Source organism: Notechis scutatus, chromosome 1, assembly GCF_049901735.1.
Source record: "Notechis scutatus isolate UNSWTSFEM ecotype Mainland chromosome 1, rNotScu1.2, whole genome shotgun sequence".
In the NCBI taxonomy this organism is placed as follows: Eukaryota; Metazoa; Chordata; class Lepidosauria; order Squamata; family Elapidae; genus Notechis; species Notechis scutatus.
In genome coordinates this window covers 59089031-59107125 of record NC_142009.1, presented here as the reverse complement: position 1 = coordinate 59107125, position 18095 = coordinate 59089031, and the positions used below count along the sequence as shown (strand labels likewise).

General features: G+C 33.7%; 1 protein-coding gene across 4 annotated transcripts in view; it reads left to right on the top strand.

The window, feature by feature from the left end:
- BABAM2 (BRISC and BRCA1 A complex member 2) overlaps nucleotides 1-18095 on the top strand; it is a 153752-nt gene that overhangs the window by 88509 nt on the left and 47148 nt on the right. For all 4 annotated transcript variants that reach the window (XM_026681636.2, XM_026681645.2, XM_087965340.1 and 1 more), the window contains exons 8-10: nucleotides 11800-11899; nucleotides 13496-13566; nucleotides 15546-15628. In XM_026681636.2, coding sequence (XP_026537421.1) covers nucleotides 11800-11899; nucleotides 13496-13566; nucleotides 15546-15628 — 254 coding nt within the window. The remainder of the gene's footprint in view (nucleotides 1-11799; nucleotides 11900-13495; nucleotides 13567-15545; nucleotides 15629-18095) is intronic.

The following is an 18095-nucleotide window of genomic DNA, read 5'->3' as shown; positions in this document are numbered from 1 at the left end:
ACCTGATACATATAATAAAAACTTAAAGTATTTGATTGTAAATGTATTAACAGCGGCTAGGATTGTATTTGCTAAAAATTGGAAGAATGAGAAAATACCATTAGAAGAAGAAGTTATTAAGAAAATATTGGAATGTGCTGAAATGAGTAGATTGACATTTGAAATTAGAGAACAAGAAGATAAACAATTTTATGAAGTTTGGGATCTTTTTTATCAATGGTTAGATAATACAATATAATAATAAAATATTTAGAAACCTAGGAAATAATGAATATGAATATACATATTTTTTTTTGGTTTTGATAATATTTTTATAATATTTTATTAAGATAGACTTGGTATGATTTTATGATTTGTTAGAAAATAAATTAATTAACTAAACTATAGTTATCTCGCTTAAGTATGAATTAGTAAAATTATAGTCAAATGATTGTTTAATAATGATATTAGGATATATAATTGTTGATTGATAATATATTATGTAATATAATTATTATGATGACTATGAAATGGATGCACAAAAAGGAGTGGTAAACCAACCGATACACTGTCTGTAAACTTATGAAGGATGATGATGTTTTTATGTTATGTTTTATGTTTTATGTGTTTTTGTTTGTTGTTAAAATCAATAAAACTTTTACTTAAAAAAAAATAGTAATGGGCAAATAGAGAATTATGTGATAGAGCTTCTATGGAATTTTGGGTCCCAGTTATAGATACCTTCAGCAAAGGTCCTTAGATCCTCATCTAAGCAAATTATTAGAAAATTTCTAGTCTCGTTTTAGTTTTCCAGGCAAGCTTATGAAAGAGGAAATAATTTTTTCTCCCATCCCTGCCCCCCAACTGTGATTGGCAAATGTCAGATATATGTCATATATCTTGTCCCTCCATCTTAGGTTACTAGAAAATGTATGCATTTTTCTGAGGTTAAGCAGAAGCAATAAATTATTCTTCTGGGCATTTAGGACCATATGGGTAGAATTGGAACAATGTATGACATTGTCCAGATATTACATTTCATGTTCTGTTTATAAAAGTAATGCATTATCATCTCATCAATTCATAAGCACTATAATATGGAAGTCAGTAAGAAATATTGTGCAACCAATTTTCATGACTTCAAGTTACTAAAAACTCATGCAGTCAGTAATATAGTTAATTAAGTTGACAATGGAATAAAACGAAAAAGCAGCCCTGATATAATACATAAGGGCATTCCTAATTTTCGATAGTTTTTTCATGACTGAGCAAGTAATATCACATTTCTCTTACTTCAGAAGAAAATCAAGTAGTACAATATGAGATCTTGCTGTCATACAAATCTAGGTTTCCTCAGCTCACACTGTCTTTTCCTTTGTAGGGAAAAGGGCAATTATTTTATTTTACAAATATGGCCTCATGATTATTTCTGAACTATTGTCATATCTATATGAAATTATATACAGTATATAAGCACTGCTGGTTTATTAGTGCAATAGAGTTTCAGGTCACAGATCCTCAGAACGCTTGAAGATTCATGGAAGATAACTGATAGTGACAACTACCAAAGATGGTTCTCTGATTTCTTCCTGTTTGAAGGCAGTCACTGTGAATACAGCAGTAGATTAAAAAAAGCAAAATCAATTAAAGTCTGCAGCTTTCATGTTATTCTTGTGGATTTCCTAAAGCCATCTTCTAAGAGCCATGGTGGTGCAGTGTTTAGAATGCAGTACTGCTAACTCATTGCTCATTCCAGGAGTTCAGTTCTGAGCAGCTCAAAGTTCCCATCCAGTGGTGGGATTCAATTTTTTTTACTAGCGGTTCTGTGGGCATGGCTTTATGGGTGTGGCAGGGGAAGCATACTGTAAAATCTCCAGTCAGAGGTGGTATTTGCCAGTTCTCCGAACTACTCAAAATTTCCGCTACCGGTTCTCCAGAACTGGTCAGAACCTGCTGAATGCCACCTCTGCTTCCATCCTTCCAAGGTCGGTAAAATGAGGACCAGATTGTTGGGAGCAATATGCTGTCTCTGTAAACAGCTTAGAGACTGTGAAGTGGTATATAAGTCTAACTGCTATTGCTATTCTATGCAACTGTGAGAAGCAGAAGACAGACCACTGATATTGAAACAAGTTGCTAGGTACCTGTATGTATTTTTTTAATGGCTTAGTAGTGGTTTATCTTCAGCTTTTTGATCTTATCCTGGATGAAATCAGAAGAATGAAAAAGTATCTCAATGGATAGTCATCTACTTTGTAAATTAAAGTGATATATTTCAGAGTAAATGTAACCAGGATTGAGCAGAAAACAATTCTGCAATCTCTGTAGAAGAAATGTTAAATAGGTTATTTTTTAACAGATCACTCTAAATTGGAAGGAGCATCTTATATTCTGTCTGTACATCATTTGTAGGTAGCAATATAGCTGCTTCATGAAGAGATTTCCTTCAAAACAGCTGATAGAAGTAAACATATTACTGCAAAATTTGTCAATTATAAAAAGTTAGAAGCCTAAAGAACTAAAGAATGTAAGATACATGTCTTAAGAATATTCAAACTAGTTTAATCACAAGTTATAATGTAACTTCACAAGGTACAGATTTTTAAATACAGGATTTCGCTTACCATTGAATATGCTTTTTTTTCATGGTGAATATACAAACAGATTTGTCCTTTCATCTTGCATTATGAAACAACACAGAAATATATGGCCCAACATAGCCATCACTGCAGGTACACAGACATTTCTTAGAGGAGATTTCTGTATGCCTTTCAAACTCAGTTAAGTGGAGAACAACTATATTTAAAATTCTGTTCTCAAATTCTGATTTCTGATATTTATGTATATAGTATCACGTTTATTTCTAAACAATAAGAAAATGTATGCATCTCTGGTTTTTGTTTTGTTTTGTTTTTGGTTAAAAAAACCCTGCATTTCAATCTCAAATTTAAGATTAATTTCTTAAATGGAAAAAAAAGTATAATGAAATTGTGTGTTCAAAAAACAATAGTGACAAATTTATTCCCATCCAAGGGATGAAGAATTAATTATCTCTTATGCTGTTGCTGTGGAGAGCAATGTGTTTTCTTGCTGATGGAGAATAGTCTGATGGAGAATGGGATTTTTAGGTTCAAGATGAAAAGTTTTGTCTGTTCCTGCTTATATTTGGCCTTTCTGTCTTCTACGTTAAATGTAATAATATGGAAAATGACTTAAAGTGAGCCAGATCAATAACTCAACTAGCACAATGTAATTTGGCAGGAGTTTGGCAACAGTTTAAGACAATGATCTTTTCCAATTTGACTTAGTGATGTTAGGGAATTCTCATAGGAATGAGTTACATGAAAAGTATGTGATCCATCACTGACATAAGAGTGAGTGGCCATTTTCATTCAAGAGATTTCTCAGTGATTCAGAGGCTGGCTTCAAATGCTTTGTTCAGGAAAATCATAGTAAATAGTTAAATACACTATGTGTCCACTATCATAAATAGTCATGCAAAATAGCCATAGTCATCTTATAGTTCTCAGTGGCATTGATGAAACATGATTATTTGTCTATGCAGAATAACCAGTAACTTTATTGTGCTCCAAATAAGTCAATACTTCCTGTTATGTGCAGGAGCCCAGCTATATTAAGAAGATTAGATTATCTTCTAACTACCACAAAGCTAGTAAAAACATGATGTCTTCTACATATTTGGTAGTTAGATGGGTTTAACATCCCAGCAATTGTATTTTCCTTTTATCTTTTTCCTTTGATTTATTTTAAAAGGAGCAATGGTTATCTATCTAAACATGAAATAGATACTGTTATATCTTATATGTTTAATAAGTATACTAAGAACACTTAACAAAACACTTTTATATATTCTGAAAAAATCTCTAATTGCTATTTTTTCTTTAATTCTGGTCAGTTTATTTCAAATATGTTATATTTGTACATTTATTGGGCTTCAGGCCTTAGATATATATCTGAATTTGAAATTACAGATAACATATTTGCTAAAATCATTGCTATCCTTCAAGTGTACTAAGTTCTCTGTTCTCATCTTATTTATCTATGTGGATTTTTTTAAAAAAAATCTATGTTGGTCTAAAAGCCAGTATAGGATCATATCTTTGTCTTGCTGTCAATTGTGATCTACTATTATATCTATACATAATAAATCCTAACATGTCTTCAATCTATAAAAATGTATAATATTGATAGTTCACAGGAATTTTAATCTTACCATATCCATATATGCTTACAGTATAACTTCTTCCAATGTAATAACTTTATTATAAACCTTCTGTTTACTTGATTTATATCACCAAATGGCCTTTACCATGAGAATTCTACAACTCTGTGCAAAGAAGTAGCGAATATTGTATTGACTTTTACACTCTGCTAGCTTTTTCAGTGAGATTCCTAGTTTCTAATAAGCATTTAAAGACTGTAGATACATGTGAAATACTGCTTCCATGATTACTTTTCTTTTTGCATAAGTAAGCTACTATTTGCACACCACCTCTTCAAATTCATTTGCTTTCTTTCAGAATATAAAGGTATCCGTTTATTTTTAATTTTTATTAGATTTATATAACCAACCATCTCACATAAAAGTGACTCTGAGTGACATACAGTACTTAATAAAAAATAAATACATAAAACAGTCCGAAATTAAAAAAAAATACTATAAAAATGATACAAACCTGGAGATAATAGTAACTGGAGTAAGAGAGCTATTACAAAATCTCTCCTGTCTTCTGGACCCCCTTGGCCTGATAACATAACCAGATCTTGCGGGACTTGCCATACATTGAAAGGAATGAAGGTACTCTTGCTTCCCAGGAGAGAAGATTCCACAAGTCAGGCACCGTGGCAAAGAAGATCTCCCGGGACCCACCTGATGGCAGATAGGATCCATAGCATGCCTTCTTTGCCAGACCTGATAGGGTGAGCAGATGTAATGAGGAGAGGCATTCTCTCAGGTAACAAGGTCTCACACTATGAAGGACTATGATCAAAACCAGCTGGACCTGGAAGTAAACTGGCAACCAATGAGAAGCAGAGATATAACTTGCCCTGCTCCACAGCATTTCGCACCAGTTGAAACTTCCAGATCCACTTCAAGGGCAGCCCCATACAGAACACGCTACAGAAATCTAACCAAAAGGAGACCAAGACACGAGTGACTATGAGCTGAGTTCCCCCCCTTCCAGTCTAGTCATAGGCATAACTGGCACACAATACTAAGCTGTGCAAACATCCTTGCAGAGACTACCATGACTGCCACCTGCTCATTGAGCAGGAATCGTGTGTTCAGGAGAATCCCCAGAGTGCGCACAATATATAACTGAAATATTCTCAGAGTCCTTGCTCTCTATATAACCTGTGTGATAAGAGTTATACAGTTTTGCAAGATCTGTCTTCCTGCCACAACATTTTTCAAAAGGTGCACAATATTATACAAACAAGCTTAACAACTCAAGTAGCAGCTTGGGCATAGCTAATTTCAGGCACGTATTTGGTCTTTCATCAGCCCTTTTTTCTGATACCCTGTTCAGATTTCTTTTGTAGTTGTGTGGAAATAATTGATTGCAGCTATCTTGTTTTTGTTTTTAAACTGCAAACCTGAGTACAGGTCCTGTGATTTTTGTTTTGTTTTGTGTACAACGCCTAGTTACTGTAGGCACTTGAGAAATAATAATTAAAAATTGCATGGCATTTATTACATAGGGGTGGCGTTCTGTACTCTTTCTTGGAAATGGCACTGTGGGAAAGATCATAAAGAAACAAATGCATTCTTGGCAACTGTTTCTCCATCTCTAGAAAGTCTATATTGTGTTGGAAAAGGGAAAAAAAGTAGAATTTTGTCTGAAGGTGGCTAAGAATGCAGTTGCTTTCTGTGTTTGCTACGTGCATATATGCAGCCACCTTTACAATTAACTAAATACAGTTAAGCTCCTTAGCCCAAAAGATTAATCTCGCTTTGCTTTTTTCTTCCAATTTATACCTGTAATTATGTGTGCAGAAGGCCAAGTGAGACTAGTTGGCCAAGTGTTTTCTTAATTAACTTTGTGGCTGAGTGAAATTCTCACTTTCTGTTCTTTTTGCTACAAAATCAATGAAATTCATTGCATTGAAAATGAGAGGTGTTCATGATAAAACAAAAAGAAATAAGAGTCAAGGATTAAAGGATTAAAAAAACATTTTATTATAGAATAAAATACAAAAATACAAAAGCAAATAGTAGGGAAGAGTGGGGAGAAGAAGAGGAAGGAGAAAAAGAAAAAGAAAAGTTGATTTCCGACTCCCTCTGTTGTAGTAGAATAAAGCATTAACCTCAAACCTGAACTTTTTGCTTTTCCATAATAATATAAACTAGCCATTTCTATAACAACAAATCAATCTACTCAGTAAAACTCAAAGCCAACATTTCATATTTTTTCCACTTCAAGCACAAAGTCCAGAAGCGGTCTCCATGTAGCAACAAAAGTACTTATATTCTTTTCTTTGATCAAAACAGTCAATTTAGCTACCTCTGCCAACTCGATCAGCTCCTGTAGCCATTTGTCCATGGTGGGAATCAAAATGTCCTAAGGATTAAAGGATATTTGATGAATGTACTCTGTGTATAAGAATGAATGACCAGCATGAAAGAAGCATTTTTACGTGGCTTGGTCATACAGCGAGAATGAATGATAATTGAATTGGGGGGGAAAGGGAGGGGAAGGGAAATGCCTTTTCTCCCCATAGCAAAATAAAATGCCTGAATATATTTTATAGATACTCAAATTATGGAAGACAAATTAATAATAATGAAAAAGTGTGAAAGAAGAGAAATGTAGACATGCATGTAATAAAATGAATCAAGGAAATAGTTTTACTTGTGTTTTCTTAATAAGTTTTATTTAAGTGTCTTTATAACATCATTGAGTTCATCAAAATCAGAGAACTGTATTTCCTACCCCTCCATCCAAACTTGTAAAAAATGTTTAATTTCAGTGCCCTTTTCATTAGACCCAAGATACTATATATAAAGAAAAGTTTTCTATTTATTTAACCTGACATTTGCCATAGCTCCCTAGGCTAATCCATCCTAAAATGTGCAGGTTACAAGAAAACAGTCTTAATTTTTCTCTGGATATAATTTTTGTTTTGTCTTTTTGACAACTGTAGTGAAGTAAGGTTATTGTTATAGTCTTTCAGGCAGCTTAATTAGGATTGCAGTTTTTAATTATATTAATTGATTTGAAAAATTTTAATTGAACAAAAATTGCCCTTGAGTCATTAGTGATTTTCATTAAGGAACATATTTTAAAAATTGCATTTAACAAAAATTAAAGATGATGTCAATACAATATTTTTAAAAACTAAGTTTCTTTTGATTTAAAATATTTTATTCATAATTTAAAATCATATTTCAAAAATGATAAATTAAACCTTAACATTAATTATTTAATATATCTTAATTTGTTTGCATCACAAAAGTTTTCAATACCAATTTGTGGGAGTTTCAAATGGTTATAACTTACAAACATAATTGGCTCTAGGCTAGTATATCAGCTCATCTTTGAATCATTCTTATTCTTTTTCCCTTATAAAGGCATATAGAAATGAGGACTACTTTGATAGTCATTCTATATGTTCCTTTGTCTCTGAACATACCAACTTTTTCATTATTTCCAATAGTTTTCAAAGAGTTTAATCCTGGCATGTCAGCTACATCAAGGCAATTCTTTCTTATTTAAAGCATTAGTGGATTTTAAAGTGGAATTACAACAAATGAAGGCAAATATATGCGTCCCAGGATAATGTTGGTCCAAATGACCGATCCAAATTGGATCCCGGAATTACAATTTTTACAATATAGGGAAAATAGATGAATGCTTTTGTGACTGGAAGAGAGCTATTCTGAAAACCCATTTTGTTTTTGCTTTTTTCTCTTGTTTGATTTCTTTGTCAAAGATGTATTTTCTCCTTTAGGATTCATTCTGACCTTTTAAAACTTCTGTGTTGCTCAATATAGTGATAACTTGAAAAATACATATTTCTTGGGAAGTGCTCACATCCTTGAGCAATTATTCAATAGAATGATACAGTAACATTCTGCTACCAGGAGTTGAGATACTGTATTAGAGTTTATCAACATTTGGGACATTTGATTATAAGTCCAGTTGCCTTTTGAAAAAAGCATCTTTGGGACAACCGTGACATGCATTACTGAGAATCTCCATAGATATTTAAAGGGTCACTACATTCAATCTCTGCTTTACTGTTTATGTAGAGTCTCTCAGAAAGATCTTTTTTCTACTGTATACGAATTCTAAGGATCTTTTGAGTAGAATGATATCTATCCGAATATATTTTTCCCCATTGAACTGAATCTATTCTGTGATAGTTAGGTAATCAAAAAGCATAGCTATAGTCCTGAATTATTGTATGTTATTATGTAGATTTTATTCCTAAATGCTCTAGCTACAAATTGGTCCTCAGACTCAGAATTTCAGCAAATAGGAAATTTGCACATTTAATTTCCTTTCTAGAAACACTTGTACATTTCGTTTTGAAGGTTATTGGAAGAACTGGGAATTTGTATTTTTAATATTTTATTCAAATGTGATATGTTTTATTTATTTTATGTTTTTTTTATATCTTCTCATATTTAATTGCAAGAAGCAGTTGAAATTATCTGTAACTTATTGATTAGAAAAGGAAGTATGCAAACCCAGTGTCCATAAAGGCACCAACTGCATTTTAAGCAAAGATGGCATCCCTTCATTTCCTAGACTCTTTTTTTTTAAACAAGTTTTATTCAGTTTTCCATATTTTAACATTTTTAACGTCTTTTTAGTGAACAGCATGATTACAGGTTTCACATATACATACAAATATGAACATGATTACATATTCAATTTTTATATCCAATTCCTTATCTTAACAGTGCTTTTATACATTTTCTATTTTATTGTATTATTCCAAATATTTATCTCGTTATTTAATTCGCTTATGATAACTTCATAATCATTATACTTTAGTACTTTTAACTGTCACATTTGTATATTTCATCTTAAATTCTAATTAAAAAAGGACACTTCTTCTATAAATTGGTTTCCCCCCTGAAATCTCAATATAAGTGCGCCACCTCTAAGTTGTAATTCATTTATTTTCACCCCTTTTAAATCTCGTTAAAACATTTAATATTATTACCTAAAACATTAAACATAATAATCCCTTTAAAAATACATAGCATATATAAATCAGATTCTGCATGATTTTTCTTTTAAATTTCATTAACCCCGCCCCCCAAAAGGACATATTAATCTACTCATTCAAACAGTAAAACAATCCTAAGCCCTAAAGTTAATTCCATTTCAGCTCTCCTCCTATATCATTTCATTTATTTCCATATATTTAATACACATATTCCATTAATTATTCCATTCATATTTAAACCAAAAAAAGCCAACATTCCAATCTTAAAAATATTTCAATATATCTAATATACATATTCCATTATTTGTTACAATTATCTCTCTACATAAAGAGGAAGAGCATTAGATTCCATTATCCAAAAAATAACAATTCTGTTTTTTCATCTTGTCAGTCTATATGTCCCTATTTCGTAACTATAAATTTATTTATATTACCCCTCAATGCCTTGCAGAATCCCCTTTCTATATAATAATCACCCATTATCTCTGTGTCCAATTAAGGATTTTCCCATTTTTTTACAATTCCCATATTTCTTTGTTTCCAAATTCTGTTTCTTGTCCCTTCTTTCCCCCTGTCTTTTCTCCTTTGTTCTTTCACTCCAGTTTTTATCCCTCTCTCTATTTATAATTTCCTTTCGCCCTTTGAATTTCTGCTGACTCTTTTTCCCTTTTTTAATTTTTCGGATATTCCCCTTTTTATTTAATTTCTTAAATCTCCTGTATTTATTTCCAACTCTTTTCTTATTTCTTTCAAGAGTTCTTGGTTCCCGATGATCACTAAAAATGGTCTCTTCTATGATTTGCTCCACCTCCTCTTCTGCCTTTTGTCTTTGTTGTTCATATTCTGCTGTCGCATTTTCAGTAAATTTTGAAGCAAAACCCAGCAATTCACCTCATTCTTGTAGTGTTTCTTTCATTTTTCTGAGTTCCATTTTTAATGCCAGAAGAGAAATCACCATTTTACAACTTTCTGGTTCGCAATTTAATCCAAATAGTATTTAATCCAAATAGGAAAGTTTATTTCCTAGATTCTTAATCTGCCTGAGACTACTACATTGCTCTTGCGAGGAGTGGTTTTCTAGAACATTTATGGGTGATAGAAAGTCCTCGTCTTGCCTAGAGAGGAATTACAAAGAGCAGTACTGCTTGCCAGTACTTCGTTCGATTAAGATAGTTAGCTCTGGTTTTAGCATTGCCATCTTCAGTTCACCATTTCTTCCCTGAAGTCTAGAAAAATCTTAAATTGCTTTGTAAGATTAAAATAAAACAAGTGTGAGAACTTCATAAAAAGGAGCAAAATATGCTCAGATGTTATTTTGAACGATGTTTATATTTTCTGCTTCATAAATTATTCAATTAGCATAGTTGTTTGAAAAAAATACTCCTGTGGCTCTAGATTATTTATAGTTATAGTGAGAAAAGTCTAGCTGTCTCCACTTACCCTATTCAGCCTGTTGCTTTGACTTCTTAGATTGCCAATGTGCTGCAAGTCTAGTCTAAAAACAAGAATAAAAAGTTCAATATTGTATGGTGGCTTTGCTTAGAATACAATGAAAAGAAGCCATTTAAAATGAACAGTTAGAAAAAACAGTATTGGACATCAAGAAAAAAACATTATTAATTGTAGTATTGTTTATGATTCATCGCACAGTTAACCAGATATTCACACTGAATTTGCCATTTTTATCCAGCTATTGAGTCCTTCTCAAAGACCTAGGATAGACAGAGGTTGATATTTGATAGTTTTAGAGCAGGGGTGTCAAACTCAAGGCCTGCGGGCTGGATTTGGCCCATGGGATGTTTAGATCTGGCCTGCAGGGCCACCCTGGTAGCAGTGAAGAACCGGCCTGTGGTGCCTCTGCCAGCAAAAACAGAGCTTGGGAGGTGTGCTCGTGGCCCTGCCGGACTTTGTTTTCACTGGCAGAGGGCTGGAGGAGGCCATCACAGCCAAAAAGCCCCTCCAGGCCACCACAGGTGCTCCTAGCATAACTGATGTCAATCTGGTTATGCCCCCCAGCCCCTCCGAGGTCAAACACAACCCTGATGCAGTCCAAAAAGGTTTGACACCCCTGTTTTAGAGGTATTGTTACAGATATTAATATATTATTTATTAAATTATTCTTGTTGTTATTAGTAATAAAATTATATCTCTATGATGAGTTGGGTAATTGAATGGTTGCAAGCAAACAGCCAAGCTCAGGGACCAACCAAAACTTAGTATAAGCTGGCATTAAAAAGTGGCAAACAAATCTTTGGGATGTTTATCTCCTTCTGTTTACAAAAGAGAAAAGGTCAATAAATGTGTTCATCCTAGTTTCAAATACATGCATGTTATGGATTTTTAGTATGTGGTAAGACATTCTAAACCAAACCCATTGGATTCAGTGGGTTTTCTTCATCACTCAACATAGATGTAGTTCTGCTTTCTGTATCTAACGCAAACATTGAAACAGTAGTCTAATGTTACATTTTTGGGTTGTGTATATATAATGTGATATGATTTTTATATGTAATATATCTGAACATAAGGATATGTTACGTCTTATATGGAAAATGTATACCTTTGAAAGAATCACAAAGCTTTATCTGATGTTACTTAATGGACTTATTTTTCTAGTGCTCTTGGTGGATCTTCTGCTCTTCACATTCCTGCTTTTCCAGGTGGAGGCTGCCTCATTGATTATGTTCCCCAAGTATGCCAACTATTAACCAACAAGGTAATACCCAGAATAGACAAACTTTTTACGAAGATATTCTAATACAAGGGCTCTAGACTAGGGTAAAAATAAATTATTCTTGATAAATTGATAAACCCTATGAACTAAGGTTAATTCTGTCAGAAATTTCAAAACCAAAGATGAACTTGCCTAATGGAAGGTCACTTTGAGGTGATCCAAGAGTAGTTGAAAAAACCATGCATAGCTTTCTGCATTTCAGCTGTACAATTTGCGTCAGAGTTTGCATCAATCTGATCAAGGAAGGTACTAATACCACTCTAGAAAGCCTTAGTAAAACACACTTAGAGTGCACATTACTGGATCCAGTTTTGTTCACCACATTATAAAAACTGCATCCAGTTTTGTTCACCACATTATAAAAAAGATGTTGAGACTCTAGAAAAAGTACAGAGAAGAACAACCAGGATGATTAGGGGGCTGGAGGCTAAAACATATGAAGAACGGTTACAGGAACTGGGTTTGGCTAGTCTAGTAAAGAGAAGGACCAGGGGAGACATGATAACGGTCTTCCAATATTTGAGGGGCTGCCACAGGGAGGAAGGGGTCAATCTATTTTCTAAAGCGCCTGTAGGCCAGACAAGGAATAATGGATGGAAACTGAACAAGGAGAGATTCAGCCTGGAAATAAGGAGAAACTTTCTGACAGTTAGAACAACCAACCAACAGCTTGCCCTCAGAAGTTGTGGGAGCGCCATCACTTGAGACTTTCAAGAAAAGATTGGACTGCCATTTATCAGAAATGGTGTAGGGTCTTCCGCTTGGGCGGTGGGTTGGACTAGATGACCTACAAGGTCCCTTCCAACTCTGATTACCTGTTATCTGTTATCTGATTTTGAAATAGTCTGGAAATATCCTTTATTCCTGTTTAAATTGCTCTTGCTTAAAGGAATCTTATAAATTATGAATTGATGAAATATACTTCAAAATGCATTTCTATACCAGAATCTGTCTTTAGAGTTGTTTTTGTTATGGCTCTATTGATTAGTTGTTTTTTAAAAATTTGCAAGTGCCCAGATCTGTTTTTAAACTACAAAAAATTGCTCCCTGTTTAGTGTTCCAATTAGTAGTCAGACAACTATGTAATGTGTGATAAATAAATAAGAATATTGTGCAGAAATTATGAACTGATAGAACATGATAGACATGTTCTAACTGCAACACTTAAACATTGGCCCAGGAAATTTCAGAGGTGTGAAATACACAAAATTGCATTTCAATGTAAAACAAAATGCTTAGAAACCATAGACTTCTTCAAATTACTTATGAAATACTGTATGAAATTCCAGATGGATAGTATATTGCCATTATGTAAAACAGCAGAATCTAATATCATAATAAGGTTTAATCAAAGTGTTAATCCTTAAAATGTAAAGTATGTGTAATTATTATATATGTTTATTACACAAACCTCTTATTGCTGATGCATGTAAAAATATTTTCCAGACTACTGTCAATTTTGCTATACATAATGTATAAATTGTATTATTAGTAAAGCAAAAACTCTCCCAAATTAATATTCTATATTGTAATTTAGTTTTATTATAATGGCACTCATTTTTTTCTTTTCTTTTATAGGTTCAATATGTTATCCAGGGTTACCATAAGAGAAGGGAATATATTGCAGCATTTCTTAGTCATTTTGGAACGTACGTATATATGTTTCACTTTAAAATGGAATATAACCATAAGCACTAGCTTTCTGTCTATTTTTACTCATATATACTAAAAAATATTTTTGCCACTTGAGTTTTTCTAAATATGCATATTTAAGCTTGGTAGCCCCGAGTTATATTACTGTAGTTATGTTACATTTGTATTTATTATGCACTAATAGATAAATTATGCCATAGTATAGAAGAAAAGAATTTTAGCATTTCTTCTTTCTTACTCTATCCTTCAAGATAATTTCTGAAGAGTTGGTGAGAAAAAAGCCAAAAGAAGGGGAAATTATTAACAACAATAATAATAAGGTTTAATCAAAGTGTTAATAATACAGATGGCACCCTTTGTTAGTTGAAAGTAGAAGCAGTCAAAATTCTAGATTAATGCTAAATATTAAGAAATCAAATAAAGTCTCAACAGTATAATTAGTGAAATTATAGGTGAAAAAGGTAATTTTGAGGTTTGGATTCAAGAATAGGTGTCAGGCTACAGAACTTTTCCCATTCAATCAACTAGAATGAACTTCTGGAAACATATCAAAACGTATCAAAAAGGAATCCTTTATTGAGATGAGACAATTCATGTAGGGGTTAAAAGCAGCGTCTAAGGTCTCTCAGGCATGCAGAGATAGATAAGGGAGTTTAGAACCCCTCCCCTTCTCTCAATGTGTATTTTGTGAAAAAAAAGCCAGTATGTTTATTCCACCCCCACCCCTTCTGAAGGAACAATCTTTTTCACAGTTTCCTAAGCATACATCTCACTGGAATTTTTTATGGTCTTCTCATCTCCTGGCTGTGCCGCTCAGAGGTGTTAGGTTCTGGCCATCTGGGATTCCTTTCTCTGTTGTATCATGTGTGGGTTATACAAATTCGATGTAAGATTGAATGTATTCAAGTTACATCAAGAAAGGATTTCTTTATCATTCTTCCCCCCCCCCCCCCATTTCTTCTTCCACTGAAGAAATGACAGCTACAGGGATCTGACATTAAGATGGACAGTACGTCGGAGAAGAAACTGGAAGATTAATTCTAAACAAAATCATGAAGGAAAATACTATTTCTATGGGAATAAAGATCAAAACAATGATTTTCCAGTGTTAATGTACAGCTGGTTACTTAAGTACTTATGGATTGCTGGCAGAATTGGCCAGGCTGCTAGACGAAATAAAAACCGGCAAATACCTTGAGGCAATAATCAGCAAGCAGAAACTCAAATACTTTGGACATACTAAGTGGGTGGTTGCATTAGAAAAGCTATGTTGAGTGAAATAGAAAAATGGAAAGAATGGATAATGTGGATGGACAGGATCAGCAAGATGAGAATATAGATCAAGATAGCAGATATTTGCCCATTTAGTTTATAGCACCCAATTAGCTATGTAATTTTCACTAACAGTTCCCCATCCAAGTCCTGCCAGAGGTCACCTACAGGTGTGATAGATGTGGGTCAGTGCCATGCAGAAACCTGAACCCGCATTGAAAAAGTTCTAGATAATCCATTTCCTCCAGAACCTTCCAGAATTTTTCCTACTTTTGCAAGTTTAATTCTGCTGATATTTCTAATTATTCTAGTTGCAACATTTTTAATTTTGCCTTTAAAAGTGTGTGCATGTGTGCACCTTTATTTCAGTTTTTTTCGGTACATATTAATAAAAGGAAAAATATAAGTACTGTAGTAAATTCTAATCACATTTGCTCCTTAAAAACTGGAGCTGCCAGAAGGAAAGTTCGTTGGGTATAATGGGGTCTAAATAAGAACTAGGAAAACAAGTAGCTGCACACAGTAGGTGTTAATGTCCACAATCGAGTAATTAGTCAATATTGTTTGTGCCTGATTAGAGAGGGAAACAGTGCCTTCTGCCCTATACATGAATTTATGCATGCCAACAGGAAGGGCTAAGCCTTCTCTGCCTAATTTTGCTTTGTGGTTCTAATTATATTTTAATTAATAATTTTTTTAATAGTGGAGTGGTAGAGTACGATGCTGAGGGTTTCACAAAACTCACTTTGTTGCTGATGTGGAAGGATTTTTGCTTCCTGGTTCACAGTGAGTAGTTATTTTCCTTTGGATACAAATATCTTGAAAATTTAAACAAAAATTAACAGGGAAGTACCAAATACAGCAACACTTGCATCTCCTTTTCCCCACTATCTGTCTTGAGTTTTCTGCATTCTTCATGTTTGGGTAATGTCACCTGAAATCTCAAAAAGGTCATAAGGTTTGTTAGATCATTTGTTCTTTTTAAATTATGTAAGATACAAAATGCTTTGAAAATCACAGACAGAAAAACATATTGGAATATGCCTGATGTACATACAAGGACGTTTTTCCCCTGCATGCCATCACTCTGCTAAACCACTAATTCCCACAACACTGTCAAACTATTTACTAAGACTATATTACTATTATTCTTCTCATCCCTCCTATTACCTATCTCCTTTTCTGCTTATGACTATAACCTTGTTGCTTATATCTTTATGATTATATTGTTTTATTTCATTTTTAGTATGATTTTGATTGCTTATTTAGTATCCTATGACTATCACTAAGTGTTATATCTTATGATTCATGATGAATATATTATGACTATGATCATGATTTATCGCTTATATCTGTTATGCACACAAAGAGCTTATGCACCGAAGACAAATTCCTTGTGTGTCCAGTCATACTTGGCCAATAAAGAATTCTATTATATTATATATGTCAACAGACAGTTACTAAGACATACTGGGAATATGTACGAGATAGTTAGATATAGATAAATGGATGTAGATATAAATATATACAATGTATGGTATTCAGCTTTGTTCGGGTATTTTCCCACGTCATTATAGTTGTGCTTTTAAAGTTGTAGCAACGTTTCGGCAGAATCTCATCTGCCATCATCAGGCTTCTGTATTGTGTTTGTCTGTGAGTCAGACTTTCACAGCCATTTCAGTTTTAAATTTGGGGCTAGCCTACTGCTGCTGTATATACAATATATACAGTATATACTCTAAATTTAGATCTAGATCTTTGTACACTGAACATATACATATACCCTGATATTGATAAATTATTCTGAAATGTTGTTATGCCTAAGAAATCTAACACCTTTCTCATTCAGTATCATCTATTGGAACATAGAAAATGAGTCTTCTGAATTGCAACTGTGGAATATCTCCTCCAAGATCTTTATAGCTCATACCCTGAGGATGTTCAAAAAGTCACTGCAATCTTAGCTGCTCTTCAAAGCCTTGAGTAACTTGATGGTTGAGACACTGTACAATTTTTTATTATTATAGAGAGTTTGCCTTCTGGATGCTTATGATTTTTTTTAATTTACCTGTTTTAATTCACACACACACACATACATCCACCCAAAGTTATTTAATAATCTTAATTGTGTTAAATAAATAAATAAATGTATGCAAATAGCTATACTCTCCTGTAACAATTGCTCTGTCTCTGGTCTTCAAATCCTTTCTGCCTTCTCATCTGTATCAGTGGTACCAATGTTGTCATCAAGAAGACCATTCTTGGAAGATGGTCTCTCCTTTTTCGACTTTCTCTTCCTGGGGTTTTTGTTGCAATATTTCAGTTAGAATGTATCTTTTGGAAGTCTTGTTGAGATTTTGCTGTAAGTTCTTTTTTAATTCCAGGCAGTCTCCTCCCTTCCAGATCCTACCCTTTTATTCTTTTTCTCTCCTGTTTTCAAAAGCTTTTAATTATCCAGAAATCTTTATTATCCCTTTGACTTTTTATTTTCAGCATTAAATGCCTATTGATGTCAAAGTGGATTTTTTTCCAATTTCTTGCTTAAGTCTCTTAGCTGTCAGTATAGGAAAAGGAGAAAAAAAAAACAAATCTTTTCCCTTTTTTCTCTCCTTCGCAGCTTAAAAATCTTCTTAGGGAACAATGTTATTGTTTTTTTAACAGTTTCAATTCCAGGGTACCTTATTTGTTGCTTTTGCTGTTTGACCCGGTCAACCAAAACTTTCTCTTCTTATCTTCCTCCTGCACATTCTTTTCCAGTCGAGTTCTTCTTTGTGGTGGCCATTTCTGACCACCGCTGCAACCGCCTTCGGGAAAGGGAGTAATGGCCAGCTGGGGAGGAGAGATGCGGCTTTTCTCAACCCTGCAGGCAGTCTCCCCCCTCTTCACCACCTCTATGGGGTGGCTTAGCCCCGAAACCAGCCGGCTCGGGGCGCTCCAGCGGCGAGCATGGATCAAAGCCTCACAGAGACGAGGTTTCGGTCTGTCGCTGAAGAAGCTCAAACCGGAAGTCCCCCGGAAGATGGTCTCTCCTAACTGGCCTGCAATTGTTTGCTTTCTCCCCAGGTCAGTTATCAATGTGAGATACTTGTTTATCTTAATTGTTTATTTTTTAAAGTTGTTAGTTCCTTTGAGTTCTCTTTCAATAGAATATCATATAAATCATATTAATCAGTAACTGTCGTGGTACTGTAGTTTGAAATAATTTTGAATAGTTTCATTTTCTGTTCATAAATAAATTCTTATAGAAAGGTTT